This window comes from Bolinopsis microptera, chromosome 1 (assembly GCF_026151205.1).
Source record: "Bolinopsis microptera isolate Bmic1 chromosome 1, MBARI_Bmic_1.0, whole genome shotgun sequence".
Lineage (NCBI taxonomy): Eukaryota > Metazoa > Ctenophora > Tentaculata > Lobata > Bolinopsidae > Bolinopsis > Bolinopsis microptera.
The window spans coordinates 23,142,283-23,168,535 of NC_087072.1; the positions used below are offsets into that span (position 1 = coordinate 23,142,283).

General features: G+C 39.9%; 4 protein-coding genes across 4 annotated transcripts in view; 2 read left to right on the forward strand and 2 right to left on the reverse strand.

The window, feature by feature from the left end:
• LOC134825041 (uncharacterized) overlaps positions 1-26,253 on the reverse strand; it is an 852,482-nt gene that overhangs the window by 507,630 nt on the left and 318,599 nt on the right. The window lies entirely within an intron of this gene.
• On the forward strand, positions 645-4,353 carry LOC134822586 (procathepsin L-like). The gene is made up of 8 exons (XM_063833716.1): positions 645-838; positions 1,021-1,167; positions 2,165-2,230; positions 2,455-2,574; positions 2,700-2,817; positions 3,383-3,540; positions 3,686-3,879; positions 4,161-4,353. Exons 1-8 carry the CDS (start codon positions 707-709, stop codon positions 4,270-4,272), a joined length of 1,047 nt encoding a protein of 348 aa, XP_063689786.1. The 5' UTR covers positions 645-706; the 3' UTR covers positions 4,273-4,353.
• On the reverse strand, positions 4,255-14,457 carry LOC134822595 (uncharacterized). Its single transcript, XM_063833725.1, has 8 exons — positions 14,401-14,457; positions 13,516-13,672; positions 12,557-12,740; positions 12,356-12,423; positions 11,830-11,916; positions 5,542-5,627; positions 5,098-5,177; positions 4,255-4,848 (listed from the first exon to the last, which is right to left on the reverse strand). The coding sequence occupies exons 1-8, from the start codon at positions 14,445-14,447 to the stop codon at positions 4,775-4,777; spliced, it is 783 nt and encodes a 260-aa protein (XP_063689795.1). The 5' UTR covers positions 14,448-14,457; the 3' UTR covers positions 4,255-4,774.
• LOC134823473 (glutamic acid-rich protein-like) lies at positions 7,144-10,537 on the forward strand. The gene is made up of 5 exons (XM_063834947.1): positions 7,144-7,360; positions 7,587-7,869; positions 8,719-9,768; positions 9,938-10,226; positions 10,325-10,537. Exons 1-5 carry the CDS (start codon positions 7,144-7,146, stop codon positions 10,535-10,537), a joined length of 2,052 nt encoding a protein of 683 aa, XP_063691017.1.

Genomic DNA, 26,253 nt, shown 5'->3' on the forward strand with positions numbered 1-26,253 from the left:
AACTATATTGATTTACATATTACATATTATTAGAGTTGTGCTTACAAATACTATAAGACTAAGAAACGATATGATCTGACGTACGAGGCTACTATAGAGCGATTGCGTCATTTCCTTGTTCATTTGTATCGGGATTTTATGGCTCTGCGACTATATCCATTCTAGACTCGGAGTCGTTTTGTTAATATTATTTCGGAACAACTTATGACCTGCCGCACCTTGGATCTCCTCTAGACTCGTATTTACTACAGTTGACGTGGGCACTCCTTTTTTAATCCGGTTTATATGTATATATATATGACAAGTTTTATCCAAAAAGTCTGGCGCCTTTGATAGTAATCCAGAGGTGAAAAAAAGACTGTTCTTACAGTGCACTGACTGAGATTCTAAACGTGTTAGAAATTTCACCACGCCAGATGTTTAGAGACAAAAACCTGCTTTATAGTGTTACCTGTTAAGGATTTGACAACAAAGCGTAACAAACTTCTAATTGAATTTGGAGAGTATTTTTCGGCTCAATTTAAGTCCAGGTTTAACACTTTAACAATATGAGTAGCGTAAAAATGTTTCACATCGTCCTAACTCGGATCACGTGGGATAATCCTTTGAACCACGTGTCACTCGGCGGAGTATCACACCTTGACTCTGAAAGCTGTATAAACCATGCCTCGCCCTGGTTACGTGGATCATTTCTCACGATTGAAAGATGAAGTTTGCAGTGGTTTTAGTAGTGGTGATGGCCATTGTGGCTGGACACAGGTTAGACGAGGAGGATGAGGTTCCTGATGTAGACATAAGGAAGACCGACGTGAGGAAAGAGTTCGCTAGCTTTGTCAGGGTAGGAGACCTTTTCTAAACGGTTAAGAGCATGTTAATTCTTAGGTCTCTCGTGGTTAACCTTGATCATAATAGTCGGTTAGGATATGAGCTCATGGTTTGAAAGTGTCAAAACTTACATTGCATGCTGTTCAGTGAGTTTTACGTATTAAGCATCTCGCGGAGGCTAACCTATACGTTTAGAAATTCAGGAAAAGCCGAGGAAACTTGAGGAGCAATGCTGACGTGAAGAAGAGATACCAGATCTTTGCCAAGAACATTCAGACAGTTAAGAACCACAACAAAGAACGATCTTCGTTCAGAATGGAGGTCAACGACTTTGCTGATAAGGTAAGTTTTAGTTGCAATTGATATTTTAAAAATATTGTGAATATTGTGATCTTGCAACACTTGTCAGATTAATAGTAAATTAATGGCGTTCTTATGTCTATGATTTTTAGCATTCCATGTTGGTGGAGTCTGGCCAGATTATGAGATTATGTCATTATTATGTCATTACTCAACTTACAACTGGTATTTGAAACATGTTGAAGTTTGGTGCCTCCGTTAGATATTACGGAACTTATCACTTACTTCTGGCATTAAAAACATGCATGAATATGGTTCATTAATTAAATATTTATCGGTCAGTTATTTTTGGACGTTAGTTGATCAAACTTGTGATCGGTGATCTAAGACGTGGTAAGATTATATGCTATAATTATCAATACAAGAAAGGCGTGCCAAAAGGAATATCTCTGGGAGTGGACGCGGTGTTGACCGAGCCCTACACCATTTCGTAGCTGTCTCCAGGAACATTAATAAAAGTTTGGTTTAGGTTTCGGTGAAGACTCAGAGGGTGCCCACCTTCGCTGGGTGGATCTATTAGATCACCTTATCAAGATCTGTTTATTGCCTGACATGTATTGAACAATAGCTTATAAACTTATAAATAAGTCGCAACGTGAGACAATCACATTAGCACACCATAGGCGCATCATTTTTATTGTTGATGTGATCTATCAAATGACATATTTCCATATGCAAGCATTCTTTAAGATTTCTAATTGGAATGTTCATCCCCGGCCCTATCTAAGAGAGCTCATAAGAACCAGGTTTCTAGGAAGGACGTAAAGTAAGTGCGTAATATCCAGAATCTTGAAGATCATCTCATCCTACTATATCCAGGCAACTTACTGACTCCAACTGAAGGGTGGAAGGATACAAAGAACGGGGCAAAAGCAGGTGCTTGCTAATCATTATCAATATTGGTATTAAATAAGAGCAGTTAAGTCAAGTTAGCATATTTTAATGATAATTTTACGACATCAGTGAATCTTATTTTCAGACTCTAAGAGAGAGACAGCAGTTCACTGGACTGGCTAACATGACATCAGTACACAAACGATCAAGCGTGAGTAAATATTATGTTTTTTGTCATCTATTAGCGAATTTGACAACACTAGCAGTTGGTAATAGTAGTAGAAGCTAAATTTGAGTAACCGAGATTGAAGTAAAATTATCAAGCTTGATACATAATAGATTCAGAATATACCAGTGGTTTATTTAATCTTCAAAATTTCGCCGTCATAATTCACAATTAAAGAAGCTCCAAATATAAGCTCCAAATATCCTCAGACTGCGAGGTCATTGGCCCTGAGAGACGCTATTCCTGATGCCTACGATCACAGAGACGAGGGACACGTGACCGGCGTAGATGACCAGGGAAACTGTGGTTCTTGCTGGACTTACGGAGTCGTGAGTAACATCATATTTATTTTAAAATGCCGAATCTAATCCTTTAAAAAAATATAGATTCTTATCTTATCGAATATAACGGTTGTCCTTGAATTTTCACTAAAAGTTAACTAGTTCTTCACCAGGTATACCCCTTGGAGGGAGCCGTCTCAATCCTGTCAGGAAAAGCAGCTGTAGAGTTATCTCAACAGGAAGTCCTGTCTTGTGCCTACGAGGATGAGGAGGAAAGGAACGGTTGTAACGGTGAGTGAAGGAATGCCCACCAAATTTTCGTGTTGTAGCTAATGATTTTTACTTTGTCCATTATCCCAGAGGTGACAGATGTTCTTTGAACAAAAGAAACATGTGCGTTACGTAACTATTTTTCAAACTAATTCTTATTTCAAAGACGGCGTTTGTTCTGATCACGAATGATTTAGCATTAAGTGAAAATAGATATCTTGAACAGTTATAACCTTTAATTTAAACCGCGGTCCCATATACTAACTGAATTTTCACGTTGCAGCTCATCACTTTTACTTAGTTCATCATCAAGGGCCTGATTTTTTAAACGCCCTGTATTTGATTTGAATAACAATAAGTATAACATATAAAATAAATGTGTATCACTTTATTTCCCGGAGCTTCAAATTAAATTCTATTTAAAATGGGAAGTTTAAATTTAATTTAAATTTTATCTTATGCGATCGTTGCACTCACAAGAGCGTATTGTTACTATATTATTATTAACGTTTTACTGAATCGCCCCTAGATTTGCTCAGATCGACCAAGTGGGAAGTGGAGACTAAAGATATTCATTTAATTTCAGGTGGATGGTACATGGACGGTTGGAACTACGTTAAGGAACACGGTCATCTAGCTACTGCTGCTGATGAGCCCTACTTAGGAATTGACATGCATTGCGACCCTGACATTAACGATAAACCTAACGGCTTTGCTGGATACAAAGTTGTTGACTGGGAGAGGGTTAGTTTCTTATATTTGGATGAACTTTAACTAGTCCTGCAGTTCCTTATTATTGTACTTCCTTCATCAGGACTCATCTTATTCCAATGTACGACATTATTAATTTTGCAGTTTTATGTTTGGAGACTCATCCTTGTCCCTCCAGGTTCCCAAAGGAGACGACCAAGCTCTTGCAGCTTCCTCCTCCAAGAATGTGGTAGCAGTCGCTGTGGAATCTATTGGGCTCTTCTTCTACTCTAGTGGTATCTTCCTTGACGAGTACTGTGAAACTCCTGCTGCAGTCGATCATGCAGTCACTCTGGTCGGATACAGCACTGACGCCTGGATCGTTAAAAACAGGTACCCTTTTTATTTCCTGAGAAATAGGGGTGTTCGGATTAAAGATTTACTTTAATTCGATTTGGCTTCTGCATGATTTTGACGTACAACTACAACTTCTCTAATTTTCCTCCATGGCCCACGATTATTGCAGTTATGCTGCATAGTGTTATGTTGCAGTGTTACCCGATCAGTCAACTAAGAATAAATCGATCAAATTTAAAGCGCTCTACTGCTTCAACCTTCAACATCTATCACTTAGTTTAACTCTGAAGAATATTTAACATGACAAATATTTGCAGTTGGGGTGAGAGTTGGGGAGAGAAGGGGTTCGTCAGGATGGCTAGGTCCCTCCCCTCGCATTGCGGTATTGCTGATTACGCTTACTACCCTCTCGTTGAGAAGGACGAATAAATCATTAAAACATGGTCATCAGTGGTCTCATTACAGTATTCAATTTAGTATATTATTTGAATTTTTAATTCACCTAAATAACTGTCGTTCTCATTTAGTTCTCATTTAGTCTGTACATGAATATTGAATATTTTGTAAAATAAATCCAATAATTATCTACAACTACATATTTTTGTACATATAATATTAGATAATTTACGACTCTAGCAAACATAAAGGATAATAGAATAACACAACGGAAACTGACGATTCAGTAGTGTATAAACAAGTACATCAAGAAACTGCTAATGCCTACAATTGTCAGAGAAGATTGCACAACCAAAAGCAACTGCCGTTAGGTTTCGTTATTTGTTCCTGATGTTCCTTCTTTGGACTAAATAGTCAATATTTTGAATTCTAGGACTGAGTTACAAGTTGAACTGATAACAGGTGGTTGACGTGCAGTGATAAATCTCAGGTCCAACTCTTCTCCAAGTGATTTATTAAAACTTTCAGTTCTTATTCACTTGACCAGCCCAGGGACAGTAGCAGCTAATCGTCTTGTAGTCATCCTTCTTGCTTGAGGGTGACAAACCTCTGAAATTTATTTGTTTAGGGATAGGCATTTATTATATCGCACAGCGCTGACTACTGAGTAAATCAGTAAATGAATTTGAGAAACAGCGCGCGCGGCGGCCGGAAGTTAAGCATGCATATCATGGCCTGGGATGTACTCGATGTTTGAATTATGAACGGCATACAAAAACAAAGTATGCGTGTTCCATAAAAACTTTGAGAAGGCTGTTTTGCGTATTATAGATTAAATAGGTGGGAAACACAGCTAACCAGTATTTCGGTGCACGAAAGGAATTAGGCTGAAGTCATATTTGCTCTTATCCATCTGCTTCTTTAACGATGCTCTGTACCTGTTATAACGAACTCAGTTATAAGAAATAAGAACTGACCCTACTTCTTGATCGTAAAGCCTGAACAAACCCCTTTATATAAAATGGATATGTTTAGGTTCAGCTATTAATGGTTTATATTGTATTGTTAAATCTATGACCAATTACAGGGCCTTTGTGAGAATCTAAGTATGTTTGACCTATTTGTATTACTGGACTACCCGATCACTTAGTAACCGTACCTAAATGTATTTTGATAAGTTCCTAGTTATTTTCAGCTGGTATCATCCAGAGTCTCTTTCAGCATAGCAAATTGTGCTGCAACGCTCATGATGTTAGGGAAGAAACACAACAAAAGAAAGATTACAATGGTATGATGAAAAACCTTGACTGTTCGGCATCTCGTTCACATTCCATTCGCTCAACTTTCAACTGATGCACCTCTTCTTTTGTGAGACCCCTTTGATCTACCTGCAATGTTAAAACGTTAACATCAAGATCGTCGCTATTCAGTGTGCTACCACAGTTCAAAAAAGTGTGTGGCATTTACATCCCAAATCTAAAATATATTAAAACCCTTCACCAAATATCATGCATAAAGTTTATTCAAAATCCCTTGTCAAATGTCATTCCTACGTTCGTCTATACATAGCATTATGCATCCTTGAAATATTCTGGCCATCGATTCCCTGTCTAGACGTTTTCATATGCATTATTAACAAATGTTCGGTCAGAGGAAAACCGACGTTCACAGTTACTTGAAGAATTAATCGAAGAAATTTAGTGTAAACTTTTAACTGTTCAATCCAAAATTTAAACAATTTCTATTGTTTAGTCCATGCTAGCACAGTGCTATGTGAACTAGTAATTCCTGGCACAATAGAAAGTATCAATACAGTAGTCGTGCTTTCTAGCATGGCTAAACAAATCACGTGATTTTCAGAAGACAAGCATCTATTCCGACTATGAAGCGCTGATGTACCACAAGGAATCATATTTTAATGGGATTTACGAAATTCCTGTGTAGGAGGAGTATATAAACAGTAAATAAAACATTTTTAACATGTATTAACTGTGGAACGTTGTTTTATGGATTAAACATTGAACTCAATGAAAAGCAGAGACTTGAACTAACGAATAATAAACCTTTTGATGTGTGTTTAAATAAATTATTGTTAAACCAACGTATATTTCGAGTTAGGTCATTCCGTAACAAGTTGTAACAAGTGTCAATATATATTATATATTATATATAATTAATATATATATATATATAGTATATCAATGCGATAGTAATTATGACCATGAGTCTTATAATTCAGTAACATCACCAAATTTGAAACGGTTCAGCCAGGGATGCGATCATTTAGTGCCAGATAAACATATCAAAATGTTAGCAGTGGATAGAGTCAGGTATCGTTCACATATTATTACGTTTGGAAGGGGTCTAAAATGCCCAAAATCTGGTTTACTTTACCTGTGAACCTTACTAAGAAGTTACACATATAGCGAGGTGCTCGTGGTAATAACCTCTATGTTCTTCCTCAGTTTACATCATTCCCCAGCCATAACACCATTAAATGAGTCTACTCAACTAAATATTGTTACCAGACCGAACTGGTCAGGCTTATCATATGATCTAGTTGTTCAGTCACGATACTTCTTTTAGCCACTCTGAGGCTGTTAGACACAATCACGTGTTTATTGACTATTTAACTTCATATTGACGCTGGATTATACTCCCAAATCAACGGTTTAGTACTTTTTGGCTATCAAACTCGGTCAAAGGGATAGATGTTATAAAACACATCACGTTTATTTTGATTTCCGTTTGTACGTTTTCTAACCAGTAAAATTGAGACTGGCTGTACATCAACTGGTGATATTCTGAATCATGGTTGCTCAAACGGGTCAAACTACCCATTTACATGACAGTGACTGGGCCCTCTGGCAGGTGCTTCGAGCGACAAAGTCCTCTCTGAGTACTATGACAAACTCCCTTACAAGCACTCAGCAGGAGCTTAAGGAGACAAAGTCCTCTCTGAGAACTATGACAAACTCCCTTACAAGCACTCTGCAGGAGCTTGAAGAGACAAAGTCCTCTCTGAGTAGCACTCAGCAGGAGCTTGAAGAGACAAAGTCCTCTCTGAGCTCTATGACAAACTCCCTTAGAAGCACTCAGCAGAAGCTAAAACTTAGTGAGGGTAAGTGGAATCCCGGCAATTTTGTAACACTATATATATTATAATGTTAACTCGCTGTACTAAAATAAGATGTTGGAACCAGACATATTGTAGCCGTGACTTGCCAGGCATTGAGGTATTGTAATGGGCCCACAATATGATTACAATTTAAATTTAATATCCGTTATCAGGTTAAAATATCAGGTTAAAATATTTGTAATTCAAATAAAGGAACTTAAATTTTCAGGATCTTATGAGACTGTGACAATAGTGCTCGTTTGTATCGTCACGATCTCTATTGTTCTGCTGACAATTCTTATAGTCCGAGCTATAGTCCGAGCTATTAGAACAAAGCGGTCCGTTGCATTGAGTGGACTGCCTAGAGACATTGAAAGTGACCAGGGACCGAAACCACAATACGCTAGGGAGAGAGAAGCTAGGGAGGAGGAAAATGCTGGAACAGCAGACTACAGGGATGATATTGAGAATAATGCAGAGGAGATATATGATAATAAGGAGTTGTATAATTTGTAAGTGTAAATACATAACAATTGTACATAGAAAGGTTGGATAAATCTTCTTATGGTTGGTGGGCTAGACAGTGAAACACGCAAATGTAGTGTATACTTCGTTAAATTACATCATTAGCTACAAAGGAATTAAGTTGGTTAGTTTTATTAATACTATATATACGAAGATCTAAAATGCCTCAAACAATCGAGAATCAAATAACCTAAATAAAATACACAAGGTAAATGGAGATGAACTACACAAAAATATAGCTTCAAAAATGAAGCTTCAAAAAAGAAGAATTAAAAACTAAGAACCTTATCTTTCAACTTTGCATCTATTTAAACCCAAGCAATTAGTTCTATACTTCTCAATATACCTAAATTCCTCCCTATTTAATCCCCTGGGGTTACATTCTTTCAAAATGGCAAATTTATAGTTGTCAATAGTAAAAATGTCACTGTGATGTTCATAGGCATGAATCGAAAGGGCTGATTTATTACGATCCTCTACTTTAAAACAGGCTCTGTGTCCATTGACACGTTTATGAAAGTTTTGCATTGTTTGCCCGAAATAAGTGTCTTCTACAACTATCTCATAACCTTCTTCCTTTATAAGATTACAAAGCTTACATTGGGCCACATAAATAACATTTTTAGATTTACAATTATATCTGATAGGAACTACTAGCTTCTGTCCATTAACTACAAATTCTTCCCCTGCCCTACACATTAATAATAATAAATCTTCGACATTTTAATACATAATATGCAAAAATTGTAAGTGTTAACTGTTACATAATAAGTGACTTTATTGTGTATTTCTATAGTCACACTGTACAGACAATTTCATAAAAATGTTACTTTCAGAGGCCTTGTTATTAAACGAAGAGCAGCGGAGGAAACTGAGAGGAAAACTGAGGAGGAAACTAAGGAGGAACATAAGGAGGAAACTGAGGAGGAAACTAAGGAGGAACATAAGGAGGAACATAAGGAGGAAAGTAAGGAGGAAACTGAGGAGGAAACTGACGGGGAAGCTAAGGAGGGAAATAAGGAGGAAATTGGGGAAGAGTCCAAAGTAGCTGTAGTCAAAGAGGAATGTCCTGACAAGGCGATGAACGTGAACCCTGAAGAGGAAGAGGAGGAAAGTGAGGAGGAAAGTGAGGAGGAAAGTGAGGAAGAAACTGAGGAGGAAAGTGAGGAAGAGTCCACGGTAGCTGTAGATAAAGAGGAATGTTCTAACAAGGTGATGTACATGAACGTGAACCCTGAAGAGGAGGAAAGTGCGGAGAAAAGTGAGGAGGAAAGTGAGGAAGAAACTGAGGAGGAAAGTGAGGAAGAGTCCACGGTAGCTGTAGATAAAGAGGAATGTTCTAACAAGGTGATGTACATGAACGTGAACCCTGAAGAGGAGGAAAGTGAGGAGGAAAGTGAAGAGGAAAGTGAGGAGGAAAGTGAGGAGGAAAGTGAGGAAGAGTCCACGGTAGCTGTAGATAAAGAGGAATGTTCTAACAAGGTGATGTACATGAACGTGAACCCTGAAGAGGAGGAAAGTGAGGAGGAAAGTGAGGAGGAAAGTGAAGAGGAAAGTGAGGAGGAAACTGAGGAGGAAAGTGAGGAAGAGTCCACGGTAGCTGTAGATAAAGAGGAATGTTCTAACAAGGTGATGTACATGAACGTGAACCCTGAAGAGGAGGAAAGTGAGGAGGAAAGTGAAGAGGAAAGTGAGGAGGAAACTGAGGAGGAAAGTGAGGAAGAGTCCACGGTAGCTGTAGATAAAGAGGAATGTTCTAACAAGGTGATGTACATGAACGTGAACCCTGAAGAGGAGGAAAGTGAGGAGGAAAGTGAAGAGGAAAGTGAGGAGGAAACTGGTGATAATGTAGGAGGGATATATGATAATATGGAGTTGTATAATTTGTAAGTGTAAATACATAACAATTGTACATAGAAAGGTTGGATAAATCTTCGACATTTTAATACATAATATGCAAAAATTGTAAGTGTTAACTGTTACATAATAAGTGACTTTATTGTGTATTTCTATAGTCACACTGTACAGACAATTTCATAAAAATGTTACTTTCAGAGGCCTTGTTATTAAACGAAGAGCAGCGGAGGAAACTGAGAGGAAAACTGAGGAGGAAACTAAGGAGGAACATAAGGAGGAAACTGAGGAGGAAACTAAGGAGGAACATAAGGAGGAACATAAGGAGGAAACTAAGGAGGAAACTGAGGAGGAAACTGACGGGGAAGCTAAGGAGGGAAATAAGGAGGAAATTGGGGAAGAGTCCAAAGTAGCTGTAGTCATAGAGGAATGTCCTGACAAGGCGATGAACGTGAACCCTGAAGAGGAAGAGGAGGAAATGAGGAGGAAAGTGAGGAGGAAAGTGAGGAGGAAAGTGAGGAAGAAACTGAGGAGGAAAGTGAGGAAGAGTCCACGGTAGCTGTAGATAAAGAGGAATGTTCTAACAAGGTGATGTACATGAACGTGAACCCTGAAGAGGAGGAAAGTGAGGAGGAAAGTGAGGAAGAAACTGAGGAGGAAAGTGAGGAAGAGTCCACGGTAGCTGTAGATAAAGAGGAATGTTCTAACAAGGTGATGTACATGAACGTGAACCCTGAAGAGGAGGAAAGTGAGGAGGAAAGTGAAGAGGAAAGTGAGGAGGAAACTGAGGAGGAAAGTTAGGAAGAGTCCACGGTAGCTGTAGATAAAGAGGAATGTTCTAACAAGGTGATGTACATGAACGTGAACCCTGAAGAGGAGGAAAGTGAGGAGGAAAGTGAAGAGGAAAGTGAGGAGGAAACTGAGGAGGAAAGTGAGGAAGAGTCCACGGTAGCTGTAGATAAAGAGGAATGTTCTAACAAGGTGATGTACATGAACGTGAACCCTGAAGAGGAGGAAAGTGAGGAGGAAAGTGAAGAGGAAAGTGAGGAGGAAACTGAGGAGGAAAGTGAGGAAGAGTCCACGGTAGCTGTAGATAAAGAGGCATGTTCTAACAAGGTGATGTACATGAACGTGAACCCTGAAGAGGAGGAAAGTGAGGAGGAAAGTGAAGAGGAAAGTGAGGAGGAAACTGGTGATAATGTAGGAGGGATATATGATAATATGGAGTTGTATAATTTGTAAGTGTGAATACATAACAATTATACATAAGGTTGGATAAATCCTGGTCATTTTAATACAGAATATGCAAAAATTGTAAGTGTTAACTGTTACATAATAAGTGACTTTATTGTGTATTTCTATAGTCACACTTTACAGACAATTTCATAAAAATGTTACATTCAGAGGCCTTGTTATTAGACGAAGGGAAGAGTCCAAATCAGCTGCAGATGAAGAGGAATGTCCTGACAAGGTGATGTACATTGTACATGAACACGAACCCTGAAGAGGAAGAGGAGGAAACTGAGGAGGAAACTGAGGAAGAAACTGAGGAGGAAACTAAGGAAAAAACTGAGGAGGAAACTAAGGAGGAAACTGAGGGGAGAACTGAAGAGGAAACGGAGGAAGAAACGGAGGGAGAAACTAAGGAGGAAACTAAGGAGGGAACTGAGGAGGAAAATAAGGAGGAAACTGAGGGGGAAACTAAGTAAGAAACTGAAATGTGAACGAATGATTCATTGTGGGTAAACCGATCATAGGAATTACCTTTCATATTACTATGTTAACTTTAGATCTTGTCAAGATTATTTGAGGCTTTAAATCCAAACTTAGATGCAAAATTTGGTAAAATGATATGATTTGCATCTAAGTTTGGATTTAAAGCCTCTCAGAATCCAACCGGTTCGGTTCATTTCCATTCTGAGCAGACGAGGATATTTAATGTTTACCATTTCTTGTTACTTTCTAAAATTATTTAAAGAAAATTTTTCTTTCATTTCTAATGTGAACATTAAAAGTTTTACTTATGTTAAAGCGAGTTTTTTTACAGTCTATGTTTATCTTGTTATTCACGTTCAAAGTGTAAAGTCACGTACCTTCGGTTTGTAAGCTTGTCGAGCTGCTCTTTGCAGTAACTTTTCTCTCTTTTCCTTGTCAACCTGCATATCTATCTTCTTTCCCTTCTGCACGTGATAATAGTTTTATACGTTATACTATATAGACAAACCTCAAAACCAAGGTTGTGGTAATATAGCTAGTATCCACGAATGTGTGCTTGCCCAAAAAATACTGTTTGATGTCCCTCACTTAGTACGAGTTAGGACAATTTTAAACCCCTTCTGTTTTCCACTGCTAAGCAATCTGATCCGACTAATTGGAATCATCATCCGATTAATTGGAATAATTATCAGAATTCAAGGAATGTCGACGTTCTATTAAATTCTGCTGATTTTAGGCACCAGCTGGCAGCTATCATGGTAACTACATTCTAGCAGGGAGTTAGGGAATTTAACCCAAACGTTTACCAGTTAACGCCTAACGGTTTAACAGATAAAGTTGCTTGTTATGATACAAAGAAGGGTTGTAAAATGTAATGAGTTCACAAGACTTTCAGAATGTTACCTTTATACTGTAACTCTGATCAGCACTAAAAGCTCTTCTGGATTGAGAGTAGGTCGACAATGCACACTCTGAAAAACAAGTTTGAGGAGAGGGCAGGAGTAGACTAATATTTTATCTCCAGATTGCAGAAAGATATCACTGGAAATTTCAAACTCTGTAACGATTAGAGCGTTGTTTATAGTAACTCCATGTAATACTCACTGACTCCATTTGAAGACAGTAAAGCCTTCCTATCAGCAGCAGCTCCAGCAGTTCTAGCTCTGTAACTCTCCGCTGGAGGGGGCTGGTAACAGAGAGAGGAAGTGGTCAGCATCTCACGTCTGGAGCGTGGCGCGTGCGCGTAACCTGTCAGTGGCCGGTCGTACGTGCTCATATTACACACTCTCTGTAGGGGAGCAATTTGTAAAACATGACTTTATTTAAGATAAAAAAGTCTATCCGGTGTCCATGATTACACCTACTGATTATAAGTAATCTGTGAAAAGCTTCCTACACTACTATGTAGTGCAAATTGATCAAGTCAGATAAAAATGACATGCTGCTGGTTCTATTTCGGGAACACCTCTTGATTTAGTACTGTGGGCACTGTTATTCTGCTATAACACTGATGTTATGTTGCGAGTGTTATGGTTACAAAACACATTACTGTTTAATTCGGATCATATTACAGCGGCCTATTCAGGTTCATTCTTAGCTCCTATTACACCTTCATAATGGGATTGGTAAGGAGATCAATTCATCCGGGATATGTTGGATATATGATTAAATAAGACCGTGCTTTATTAGGCAACAACCACTCAAACTAATCAACTACGCTGCATGATATGTATCAAATGAAGGCATGACGAAGTGTTAATATGATTCAAAATACCTCAATAACCTTATGACATATTAGCGTTGCCATGGCAACTCGAATCCTGAATTTTTTTAGCCTCTAAAATTTGTGTAAATCCAGTATATTACAACGTAAAATCTCCAAAATGTGGGCGCAAAACCTATTATAACGTGAAAGCAATCAAACATGATGTTATTGATATGTTATGATGTGACATAACCAACTTCATAATTTTCGTAATAAGTGATAGCAGTCATCTCGGAATACTGCATACAAATGAGGGTGGAGTAATGTACTCTCTTGCCTAACCGCTCAGATCACTTACGTTATTTGTGAACCAGGAAATGGTTCCTGCATCGCGTGGATGCGGGTTGTGACCGTTGGGGAGTCGTCGGGCCACTGAACTCTTCAAGAAATCTGTGTTCATCTTCCATTTGTAATCGGAGCTATAACTTGTCTCCGGGCCCCAAAATTGAGGTGAACTGCATTAGAGATTGACATTAGAGATATGGAATGTTATGAAAATTATTGAGGGAAAGACAATTTAATTATGTATCGCCAATGAAGCAATAGTTGGAGGAGTTGTTGCTTCTTCGTGCTGCGCATTATTTCGTTTTGCTTCGAAGGAAGATTTTGAGTAGTACCATAAGCTTTCAAGAGTGAACCAATACAATCAAATAACATCTAAAAGTTTCTTCACATTACGATGTGAGTCATCGTATCTTCCGTTCCGTTATGTACTAAGAGGTAGGCTAGCAAACAACTGTTCGCTGTAATTGGTTCATGTTTATCAATTATGCGTAAGTCGACCCATTGTCGTTCTGGACTATATATTGACATCGAAAGCTGCCAGGTTATTACCATGTGATTCGACTCAGTACCTTTAAATTATTAAGTGGCAAAGATGGGCCACCCACCACGACCCTACCAAAAGTAAACTGAACCAGTACGGGCAGTACCTGATCTTACTGATACAAAGATTGTCCGAAATGTGTTCCTTCTAATTTAACACGTAACCACTAACCACTAACCACGAGTATAGGGAGGTTGTTACCCAAGCCCCTGGGGTCAGCATGACCAGGCGGCAGGTCAATGCAAGGCCGAAAGGCGATCTTTTATTTCAATGACTACCGAAACACAACCTTTCTTATAAATTATAGAGTTGAGTTCTTTTGAACAGTTTTTACATTTCACTACATTAAATACTTACTCATTGTATTCTTTAGCTAATCTCAGATCATCATAGTTCGGTGCCATAACTTCAGGAGCTACTATGGTGTTTGTTGTATTAGGAGAAAATTCGTATTGATGAAACTATTTTTGAAACAAAAAATTAATTTGAAAAGCAACTAAAAATAGTAATTCTACGTAATGAATCAAATTGAAAGACTTATGGGCTGGGCTGGAGAGTGAATTATAACACTATACTAGGTATATTTAAAATTCAGCTGATGTTTGTTGATTATGAAGATGTCGTAAGTTTATGTTAATAGGAGGAAAAAATTAAGAAATTAAAATAAAAAAGGACGTTAAAAACGGAAAAGAACAAAAAGCACTATTTAAATCCTGCCTATGACCATTAGGCTGTATCAAAAAACACAAACATGGTCCAATAATTGATTCACCTTCCAAAAAGTTGCATTAGGTCATTGTGAGTTTGGAAAAAAATTTTTAGAGTTCAACTCCAACCTTATACGGTGGTATTTTTCGTTTCCATGGTAACCATTCTGTCGCGGTCGCGTTTACTGAATTAAATTCATATCTAGAGAACCATACCACTTAGAGAACTGTATAATAGCTTAAAAGAACCGGAATGGCCAAGTTTATATTCAACTTATCAATCAACTATATGCCTAGAACCTTTATTTTTTGAGTTAAAGGCAAAAAGTTGGTTTTGACTGCGTTGCTATGTCGATCGCGTTGAATTTTTGCATTTTATTCCATTATTTTTTACAAAAAAGTAAGCAATAAACAATGTTGTAACAAAAAGGCAATATCATTTAATGAATAGATATGTAGGGAGGGGTGGTACTGCATTCAGGGCCTCAATCCAGTACCACCCCTCCCTCCAGCCTCCCTAACACCCCACAATCCACAAATACTGGATTGTGGGGTGTTAGGGAGGCTAGAGAGCCAGGGAGGGGTAGAACTTGATTGTGGGGTGTTAGGGAGGCTAGAGAGCCAGGGAGGGGTAGTACTGGATTGTGGGGTGTTAGGGAGGCTAGAGAGCCAGGGAGGGGTAGTACTGGATTGTGGGTGTTAGGGAGGCTAGAGAGCCAGGGAGGGGTAGTACTGGATTGTGGGGTTTTAGGGAGGCTAGAGAGCCAGGGAGGGGTGGCATTGGATCGTGGGGTGTTAGGGAGGCTGGAAGGAGGGGTAGTACTGGATTGTGGGGTGTTAAGGAGGCTAGAGGGAGGGGTGGTACTGGATTTTGATTTTTGGGGTGTTTAAGAGGCTAGAGGGAGGGGTGGTACTCGACTATGGGGTGTTATGGAGGCTGGAGGGCCAGGGAGGGGTGGTACTGGATTGTGGGGTGTTAGGGAGACTGGAGGGAGGGGTAGTACTGGATTATGGGGTGTTAAGGAGACTATAGGGGGAGGTGGTACAGGATTTTAATTTTTGGGGTGTTAAAGAGGCTAGAGGGATGGGTGGTACTGGATTGTGGGGTGTTATGGAGGCTGAAGGGCCAGGGAGGGGTGGTACTGGATTGTGGGGTGTTAGGGAGACTAGAGGGAGAGGTGGTACAGGATTTCGATTTTTGGGGTGTTAAAGAGGCTAGAGGGAGGGGTGGTACTCGATTGTGGGGTGTTATGGAGGCTGGAGGGCCAGGGAGGGGTGTTAGGGAGACTGGAGGGAGGGGTGGTACTGGATTGTGGGGTGTTAAGGAGACTAGAGGGAGAGGTGGTACAGGATTTTGATTTTTGGGGTGTTAAAGAGGCTAGAGGGAGAGGTGGTACTCGATTTTGGGGTGTTAGGGAGGCTGAAGGGCCAGGGAGGGGTGGTACTGGATTGTGGGGTGTTAGGGAGACTGGAGGGAGGGGTAGTACTGGATTTTAGGGTGTTAAAGAGGCTAGAGGGAGGGGTGGTACTCGATTGTGGGGTGTTATGGAGGCTGGAGGGCCAGGGAGGGGTGTTAGGGAGACTGGAGGGAGGGGTGGTACTGGATTGTGGGGTGTTAGGGAGACTAGAGGGAGAGGTGGTACAGGATTTTGATTTTTGGGGTGTTAAAGAGGCTAGAGGGAGAGGTGGTACTCGATTTTGGGGTGTTAGGGAGGCTGGAGGGAGGGGTAGTACAGGATTGTGGGGTGTTAAGAAGGCTGGAGGGAGGGGTAGTACTGGATTGTGGGGTGTTAGGGAGACTAGAAGGAGAGGTGGTACAGGATTTTGATTTTTGGGGTGTTAAAGAGGCTAGAGAGCTAGAGGGAGGGGTGGTACTCGATTTTGGGATGTTAGGGAGGCTGGAGGGAGGGGTAGTACTGGATTGTGGGGTGTTAAGGAGACTAGAGGGAGAGGTGGTACAGGATTTCGATTTTTGGGGTGTTAAAGAGGCTAGAGGGAGGGGTGGTACTCAATTGTGGGGTGTTATGGAGGCTTGAGGGCCAGGGAGAGGTGGTAATGGATTGTGGGGTGTTAGGAAGGCTGGAGGGAGGGGTGGTACAGGATTTTGGGGTGTCAGGGAGACTAGAGGGAGAGGTGGTACAGGATTTCGATTTTTGGGGTGTTAAAGAGGCTAGAGGGAGGGGTGGTACTCGATTGTGGGGTGTTATGGAGGCTGGAGGGCCAGGGAGAGGTGGTAATGGATTGTGGGGTGTTAGGGAGGCTGGAGGGAGGGGTGGTACAGGATTTTGGGGTGTTAGGGAGACTAGAGGGAGAGGTGGTACAGGATTTCGATTTTTGGGGTGTTAAAGAGGCTAGAGGGAGGGGTGGTACTCGATTGTGGGGTGTTATGGAGGCTGGAGGGCCAGGGAGAGGTGGTAATGGATTGTGGGGTGTTAGGGAGGCTGGAGGGAGGGGTGGTACAGGATTGTGGGGTGTTAAGGAGGCTGGAGGGAGGGGTGGTACAGGATTTTGGGGTGTTAGGGAGGCTGGAGAGAGGGGTGGTACAGTTGTACAGGATTTTGGGGTGTTAGGGAGGCTGGAGGGAGAGATGGTACTGTATTGAAGGGTGTTAGGGAGGCTGGAGGGAGGGGAGGTACTAGATCGAGGCCCTGAATCCAGTACCACCCCTCCCTACATATCTATTCATTAAATGATATTGCCTTTTTGTTACAACTTTGTTTATTGCTTACTTTTTTGTAAAAAATAATGGGATAAAATGCAAAAATTCAACGCGATCGCCATAGCAACGCAGTCAAAACCAACTTTTTGCCTTTAACTCAAAAAATAAAGGTTTTAGGCATATAGTTGATTGATAAATTGAATATAAACTTGGCCATTCCGGTTCTTTTAAGCTATTATACAGTTCTCTAAGTGGTATGGTTCTCCAGATATGAATTTAATTCAGTAAACGCGACCGCGACAGAATGGTTACCATGGAAACGAAAAATACCACCGTATAAGGTTGGAGTTGAACTCTAAAATTTTTTTTCCAAACTCACAATGACCTAATGCAACTTTTTGGAAGGTGAATCAATTATTGGACCATGTTTGTGTTTTTTGATACAGCCTAATGACCATGGGCTTTCTAGGGACTGATAATAGCAAGCCATGCTTGAAAGATTGTATTATTTAAATCTCGCAGTGACTGAGCAATAATTGCCCCAACGTGTACTGACCCCTCCCAGATCCCTGTATAATAACATTGATTTCCCATGACACATGTGATCACTGGGCTCCAATCGCACGTGCATAGTGTTGTGCCAATAATTAACAACCTCTCGTTAGGATTATATATCTGAAGAACCCCCTCTCCAGCAGTAATATTATAATTTTTCTAACGTATAACTATAGCCAATCATTAACAAGTATATCATTAGCGTATTTATTATTTACTTACATGGCTAGGGGCAGCCTAATGTGAGAAATGAAATCAACTTATAATTTGTTCACGTTCACATGATGTTTGAAAATAATTGTAATTAGATCGTTCAATATATGATTTGTGACCTATAACACGGCCCAGCGGCCCTGGATTAATATTTAGTTCAACCTTTTTACTGAGGCCCACATGATTGCTTATATCTTAGAGCTCAGGTAATCTTTCTGTAAGTGATAACCATGCTCGTCGTGAGCAATCAGGAAGCTGAGGGATGCAAGTATCCCACTCGACTTAGGGCGTCTTCAACGTCCGAACAGAGATAGTTTTTTTCCAAATCTGTCTATCCAGCATGAGTTTGTTAATCTCCTTGCTGTCGTCAAACCCGTGTCCTTCCGAAGGATGTCAATATATGTATCCCAACTGTCACCAATGAAGAACTCACCCCCATCACAACATTACTTTATATAGACAAGAAGGCAATCATTGAACGGCTGAACGCATTTCTTGCAGACCATTCAGCGTTAGGAGTCAAGCCCCTTAGGCATGTGAAACTTATGGAGGAAAAAGTCCTTATCAACTCCTGTTTCTGTATCTGATATTCTTACTTCTTCAATCAAACCAACACTCTACTGCTTGCAGGAGCACATTTAGTATGCAAAAGACTTGGTGTCAGATCTGCAAATAAGGGGTCGTTCACATATTACGTAATCATTTTTTGGAACATTTTTATCCCCCCCATCAGTTTTACACATAGCTATTGTGTCAACATTGCACTAGCGTAATCATTCAGAACCCCCTCCCCCCTCAGCTGATTATGTAATATGTGAACGACCCCTAAGAACACAGAGAAGCGAAAAACCTCCCTTTGGAAAAGGTGGATCAAAGATAAGATCACCCAGGTAAGAAAGACATTTCTTATCTCGATGAAACATACTGCTTGAAACAATATTAGAAGGGTTCTACACTGTTGAACATGCACATATGAACTTAGGTTTGTATGAACCATGGACTTATATGAGAGAGTTATTATGTGATGTCCCTAGGACTCTTCTTGGACATAGAAGGAGCCTCCGACAATATCTCCTATGATGCCATCTACCATAACCTCAACAACTCGGGAATTCCCACCACCTTATGCAACTGGATTTATTATATGGTTTCCCATAGAGTTATCACTCTCACCGGTATTTCTATTTCTAGAATTATCAGCAGAGGCTGCCCTCAAGGAGGAGTAATATCACCGTTCCTCTGGAACCTTACTCTTAACGACCTCCTCTCTAACCACAACTTAGACACATCATTCATTCAAGCTTTTGCAGACGACCTTTCCATTACAGTAGGAGGAATAGACATTCCCACCATTAGAGCCATTCGTCAAAGATACCTCATAATCATTGATAAATGGTGCACGACCATCGGTGTTAAACTTAGCTCTCTCAAGACCCAGGCTATCATGTTTACCAGAAAACTATTATGGACGCTTGATAAACCCCTGTCTCTCAGAGGCATAAACATTCACCTTGTAAATGAGGAGACCCCACATAGATGCCACTTGCAATAAAGCTATCAGAAACCTGCACACCATCAGATCCGCTTGTAGCAAAAAATGGGGACTTTAACCGTCTTACACACTTTGGATCTACGAACAAATCATTATCCCAGCTCTCTCACATTGATCAGTGGTTTGGAGTCATATACTGGACTCCAGAAAATGGGCTACTAACATGCTCAACCATGTACAAAGAACAGCTCTACTCCTGATCACAGGAGCCATCTCCTCCTCACCGACCTGCTACTTAGAGGTTCTCACCCAACTCCCCCTTCTTGACCTCAGGATCCACTCCATTTCTCTCAAAACTTTCCTCAGGCTTAACATCACTTCGTCCGCCTCAAACGGACTTAGAGACGGAAAGCTGACATCTCACTCTATCCTTCTCTCCGATCAGCTCAAGAAGATACTTCCACCTCTTTCCCTTTTAGACATAGCACCAGCCTCACTCAACCTGTCACAATCCTTCAAAACGGATATACTCGAACGCTCGGTAGCCCTAGTTCAGATCCCTCTCCTCCATAAATCAGACACACTAGTTGGCTACACTGACGGCTCGGTGAAGAACAATCTCGCAGGAGCGGGGTTCGTCCTCTATCTAAACTCATCGACTATTTCAGAACATTTCCACCAACTTGGAAACACCACTACCATTTTCCAAGCAGAGTTACTAGCTTTACTCCACCTCTGCATTCACCTCTCCAAGACCAACTACGCAGCTACTGAGCTCCACATCTGCATCGACAGCAAAGCAGTTCTTCATGCCTTATCGGGCACTATCACCCGATCCCACCTCATCATAGACACTCTAGGAGCTCTGAACGCACTTAGCAGGACCCTCACCGTCACCCTCCACTGGGTAACGGCGCATAGTGGAATACAAGGCAATGATCTCGCAGATTCACTGGCAATCAAAGGATCCGACCCTCCTCCCATTGGACCCCCACCTTTTGCTCCTTACACTCACTCCTCTCTCTCTAATATTTTAGACAGTTACTTTTCTCGACTTCACTATAATCGTATTTTACTCTTCAGATCCTCCACTGATTTTCACCATTCCAACATTATTAGTTTCTTTGACAGACACCTTGACGTTAAACGACAAATTGAGACAACACCAGAATTCTTACACATCTATTCACAGGATGTAGTTAGTAAAACAAAGTATTTAGTAAAACAAAGTATTTTATTTATTAGCAGTGCAATCAATTCATATGATATAATTATAAGAATATAATAGTATGTCACACCTATTTAACTGTTACGTTTGAGTAGTCGTGCCATGGCTAAATCTAACTAGGACCAGTGGTGTCGATTAACATTTAATAGGTGAGTCTAAGTGACACAAATGGAAAATTTTAAGAAAAGACGGATCAAAACACAGATCCAAGGACAAGGAGACCCCACTGCAGGACCATACATGCTATTGGCTTGTGCATGGCCCAAAAGGTTCCAGTTGTCCAGGAAACTACGTAGCTGGTCAACTAGTTTTGAATTCAGACTAGGCTTGATGAGTTCTGGGGTTTCTAGAGGTAAGATTTGATGGTGCCAGGTTTGTTCAGGCGGACATGGAAATTATGCGATGAATATATAGGTATATAAAAATCATATCAATATAAAAATAGATCCAAAAATAGATCCAAAGATTCACACGGCAGTCAGGGAACTTCCAGACAGGATGCTTTTGAAACAGGTATAATTAGCGCTTTTGTAATTAATTGTATGCAAGGGATGGGATGCTGATCAACTAAGCTGGTTCAATGCCCCAGCTATTTAGGGGGAGCCACTCAATTTCACGCCCAGGTGTTGTCAATTGCTGGGTTTCCAGTAACAGCTTTTTGATACGGCTCTTGATAATTGAGATGGGGAAGGAAAGGTCTGAAAATTTACTAGAGCCAGGGACCATGACATTGTTTTCATTAGGAGTGCATTTGTCGAATATTTTATCAACCAAACTGTTCCATATAGTCGTACCTTTGACGAAAAAATTGTGTTTAGAAATGTCAAGTTTGTGTCGGGGGACCCGCATAGTTTGGCTACATGTTCTGGAACTTGTTTGGAATAAACTTTTCAGAGAGATGGGTTGATGCAGTTTCAAGATTTTAAACAGTTCAGTGGATATATGTTGGATGTAGAGGTTGTGGATTGACATGATTTTCTCGGTATTGAATATTGGCTTAGTGTTTTCCAAAGCAAAGCTCCTTTTTGCGATGTGTTCACTGTATGGTCTTGCACGTGCACATGTTTCATAGTACTCTGCCCGGTCAATGCTTGGTTTGCTTCCAAATAGAAGGCGTACTCATCTTTTTTGGATGGAGAACTGTTTAGACAGTCTAAAAGGTGTGACACCACCCCAGCTACTGATACAGTAGCTCATATGAGACTTGAAAAAGGAGTCATTCAGTTTATGGTACTCTGTTTCTGGAATAAACTTCAGTTATCTCAGATATTTCCAAAACAAGATTGGCAACGAACCCAACAGCATATGCAAAAAGTGTGATGAAGACAAGGAAACTACAGCACACTATCTCACAAGCTGTCCAGCATTCTCCATACACAGGAAATACTACTTTGATAACTATACCATCAGAGAGGATACCTTCCATCACACCTTCTCTATCAGTAACATTGTGGGGTTCCTAACAGAAGGAACATCCCGGTTTGATCTTTCTGAACTATGCTTCTTATATTATATATCGGTATAGTATTGTTATCTATTTATTACCTATTGTTACCTTTTTTATCTTTAGTAAAACAAAATTTTAGTAAAACAAAATTTTTATTTACCACAAAACAATCAATATATATTTAATATTATTATACATTCACAAATAAATCTAAATTTAAATTCAGCTATAGACACAATACACAGCCCGCCGCGCAGACAGCCACACATTGCTGAGAGATTCTCAGGTGTAGATGTAAGCGCCGCACGCGCGAGGTTTGTTATCTTACAATTACATGTCACGATATATTATTAATTATCAGAGAATTTTAGAAGCAAAATAATAATTGCATATTGGGAAAATTTCGGTCGTTAACGCAGTATAGGGCGTGGACACTGCAATGCTAATAACGGAAAATTTTGAGGCACGAGTTTCATTCAGCTACCCAATTTATATGTGACATGTACTTGTATTAGATTCAGATAAATGTTAGTAACAATCGACGCCAACATTGTGCAACTGTAAACTGCAAAATGTTAACGTCGATTATCACTAAATCACATCTCGCAAGTTACTAATTCTTTGCACTATATATGTTACGTCACTATAGCATATGTCATTCATATTGTACGTTATTGGTTATATAAGATAAAAATAAACATTTTATAATTGTTTCAATGTTCAACACTGCTAAAAAACAAATACCTACTTGCCCATCGATTAAGCAGTCGCCAAAACAAGGCTCAAAGTTAACTTACCTCCACACCTCGTTTTGGAGACTGAAGGATGTCAATAAATAAATAATGGATAACATTAATACTGAATATGATGGATAATCAGTAATATCAATAAAATCCACAATCACTAATCATGTTTTCGATGGGCAAGCACTCGCAACTGGATGCCGAAACAAACGGCGCAAGTCTTGCACCGTTCATGCAGCATACGTCGCGAGATATCATGAGCTCCGCTAACTCTGCGATTCTAACGGATGAATTAGGCTACCCCGACAGAAACACAGGTAACAGGGGGTTGTGGAAGGACACGAACACTGTTCGTTAACTCGTACCCCGGGTACCCCCTATATAGATCTATGTCCCGCCGGAGACAGCCCACCACCAGTCATATCGAAAGCAGCTTTTAATTCTGCATTATAAATATCGCGTCGTCATAATAAATAATATACATTACCACTACACAATTGTCACTACACACTTTTATGCACAGTACAACTAAAATATTAACAAGAGACAGAAGAGTTTTACATCGGCTCAGCACCGCAAGGACGTTGGCTATACACGTGGTTCATAAATTAGTTTGATTTGGGTACGGTTCGACCGGGAAAGTGGTCGGGGTTAGTTCTCATAATGAGTAATCACTGTCGTCAGATATATTAGAGCGGGAACTCCCCCAGGTTCCGGACGAAACGCGCACAGTATTTAGAGTATCAGCGCGCAATACTGTGCGCGCTCCCATATTGTTTTATCATTCGGCGATCGCGTTCAACGTGACTGGTTAGGAAGTGCTATGTTGTTTACCTAATTTCAAGCATGGTATCCATAGATAAGATTATCAGTCAGTAAGTGGGAATAACAGGCAAGTATCACTTCTCACTCAGAATTCAGTGAAATTTTTGTCACACCAATCAGTTCCATACCTGTTTTGAGCTCTTAGAAGTGACTGTTTAAGCAAATTCTTGACAGAGCTGCAAGGGGAGGTGAAATTCATCGGCCCAACTTTACGAAATTCGTTCCACAGCCATGCAGATTTGTACATAAATTGAATAGTTGGAGAGGGCGTGATTAACAAATTATCTTTCCTATTTGATAAGCCGAATAGGTAGTATAACGAAATTGGTACTCGTGACTTAATGATCTTAAACAATTCCATTAAACAACGGTATCTGTATAGGTTCTCTATAGCAAGTAGTTCGTGTTTTGTGAATAGAGGTTTGGTGGACTCTTTAACATAGAATTCAGATCCTAGACGTTGAGAATTAATTGGTCTTGCTCTAGCACATGTCTTGAACTTGTCTACATAGGCTTCAAAGTCTCCAAAGAGAATCCTGATACACTTCTTTTGAGTAATAAATAGCGGTTTCAACTGATTATTGGGAATACCTCCCCAGACAGAAATAGCATAACCTAGGTGTGATTCAAAGAGAGAATGATATATTTGCTTATATAGTGATTCTGGTAAGCATTTCTTAATACGGTAGATACGTCCACAAGCACTACTTAGTTTCTTATTGAGAGATAATATGTGTGGTTTCCAGCTCAGTTTATCATCAATGATTACTCCAAGAAATTTTGTCTGACTTACACGTTTAATTATTTTGTTATTTATGGACAAGTTTTGGCTATCTATATCTGCATTTAATTCGCTATTATCACGTTTAGAGGGAGAAAAGTACATATAACAACACTTCTTTACATTAATATGCAGTAGGTTAACTCCCATATACTTGTTTACGGCCTGTAGTACTTCATTAGCCAATTCGTATGCTTTATTTTTCGAATCGGCAGCGACAAATATATTAGTATCGTCTGCAAATAAGACAAATTTACCCTTATTAGTTATATTGCAAATATCATTGATATACAGTAGGAAAAGTAGAGGTCCTAATACACTACCCTGAGGGACTCCAAATTCGACCGGTAATTCATCAGATTTGGTATCTAGAACATTTACAAATTGTTTCCTATTAGACAAGTAACTAGAGATAAGATTCAGAGCAATCCCTCTTATACCGTAGTTTTTTAATTTAGTAGTTAGTTTACAGTGATCTAGAGTGTCAAAGGCTTTTGAGAGATCGATGAAGACCCCTAGGACATGTTGCTTTTTACTAATTAACGATTCTATATGTTCTACAGAGTAGTTCAGTGCATGGCTGGTGGAGTGTCCTTTCCTAAAGCCGAACTGGTTTTCATGTATTATCCCCTTGGAAGTAAGGAAACTATAGAGCCTCTTATAAATTAACTTTTCTAGAATTTTCCCGAATACAGGTAGAGTTGATACTGGTCTATAGTTTTCTAATAGCTGTTCATCTTCTTTTTTGTAAATGGGGCTGATTCTCCCAGTCTTCAATTCATCGGGGAAGTGGCCTTCTTGCATGCATTTGTTAAAGTATCTAGCTAAGTACGGTGCAGTAATTTGGCATGACTTCTTGATCACATGAATAGTTGCTAGTTAATCAGGTTTTTTGGGTACCGGGCCATCCTGGTTACCCTGCTATGGGCTGTTCATCGCACTATGTGAAAAAATATATAATATATATTTCCCCACCAACATGAATTATTTATCAAATACAATATTTATAAAAAATGTATCAAAACATTATCTTATTTTAAAAACCTAATTAAATTTCCCAGTGGAATAAAGATTTATAAAACGCTTCTTTGCCACATAAGGATGAAACCAAAGATAATCGTCCCCTCAATTCTTATTGTAGCGCGATGCACTACTGGGTCGCGCGCGCATCAAATAATGCTTCTCGCAACCACACTTCGGTAGATCGGCGAGATGCACCACTGTGCCTCACCGAGCTGCGAAGGATTGACATCGTGAATCAACAATCCTTACTAAAACTTCATTAGAAACAATCCAAAAAAAAAGCAGTCATTTGTAATACTTTAGAAGGCTTATCCACCAGTTGTAGCGCGATGCACTACTGGGCCGCGCGCGCGCATCCAATAATGCTTCTCGCAACCACGTATGCAGATCGGCGAGATGCGAAGGATTGACATCGTGAATCAAATCCACCAGTTGAAACCAACTTGAATCGATGTATTTTCGGTCGCCGATTCCGAATCACCCCCATAATATCTTACTATATATAAAGCGAGACGATATATATTCATTCGTGCCATT

Excerpts from the sequence above, each read along its gene's own strand:
- LOC134823473 (XM_063834947.1), top strand. The coding sequence starts at position 7,144 with ATGACAAACTCCCTTACAAGCACTCAGCAGGAGCTTAAGGAGACAAAG. Across the intron at positions 7,870-8,718 it reads AATAAGGAGTTGTATAATTT|AGGCCTTGTTATTAAACGAA; the intron begins GTAAGTGTAAAT and ends TGTTACTTTCAG. Across the intron at positions 10,227-10,324 it reads AGGAGGAAATGAGGAGGAAA|GTGATGTACATGAACGTGAA; the intron begins GTGAGGAGGAAA and ends TGTTCTAACAAG.
- LOC134822586 (XM_063833716.1), top strand. The coding sequence starts at position 707 with ATGAAGTTTGCAGTGGTTTTAGTAGTGGTGATGGCCATTGTGGCTGGA. Across the intron at positions 2,575-2,699 it reads CTTGCTGGACTTACGGAGTC|GTATACCCCTTGGAGGGAGC; the intron begins GTGAGTAACATC and ends GTTCTTCACCAG. Across the intron at positions 3,541-3,685 it reads AAGTTGTTGACTGGGAGAGG|GTTCCCAAAGGAGACGACCA; the intron begins GTTAGTTTCTTA and ends TTGTCCCTCCAG.
- LOC134822595 (XM_063833725.1), bottom strand. The coding sequence starts at position 14,447 with ATGGCACCGAACTATGATGATCTGAGATTAGCTAAAGAATACAATGA. Across the intron at positions 12,424-12,556 it reads ACTGTCTTCAAATGGAGTCA|AGTGTGCATTGTCGACCTAC; the intron begins GTGAGTATTACA and ends CTTGTTTTTCAG. Across the intron at positions 11,917-12,355 it reads ATCAGAGTTACAGTATAAAG|AAGGGAAAGAAGATAGATAT; the intron begins GTAACATTCTGA and ends TATCACGTGCAG.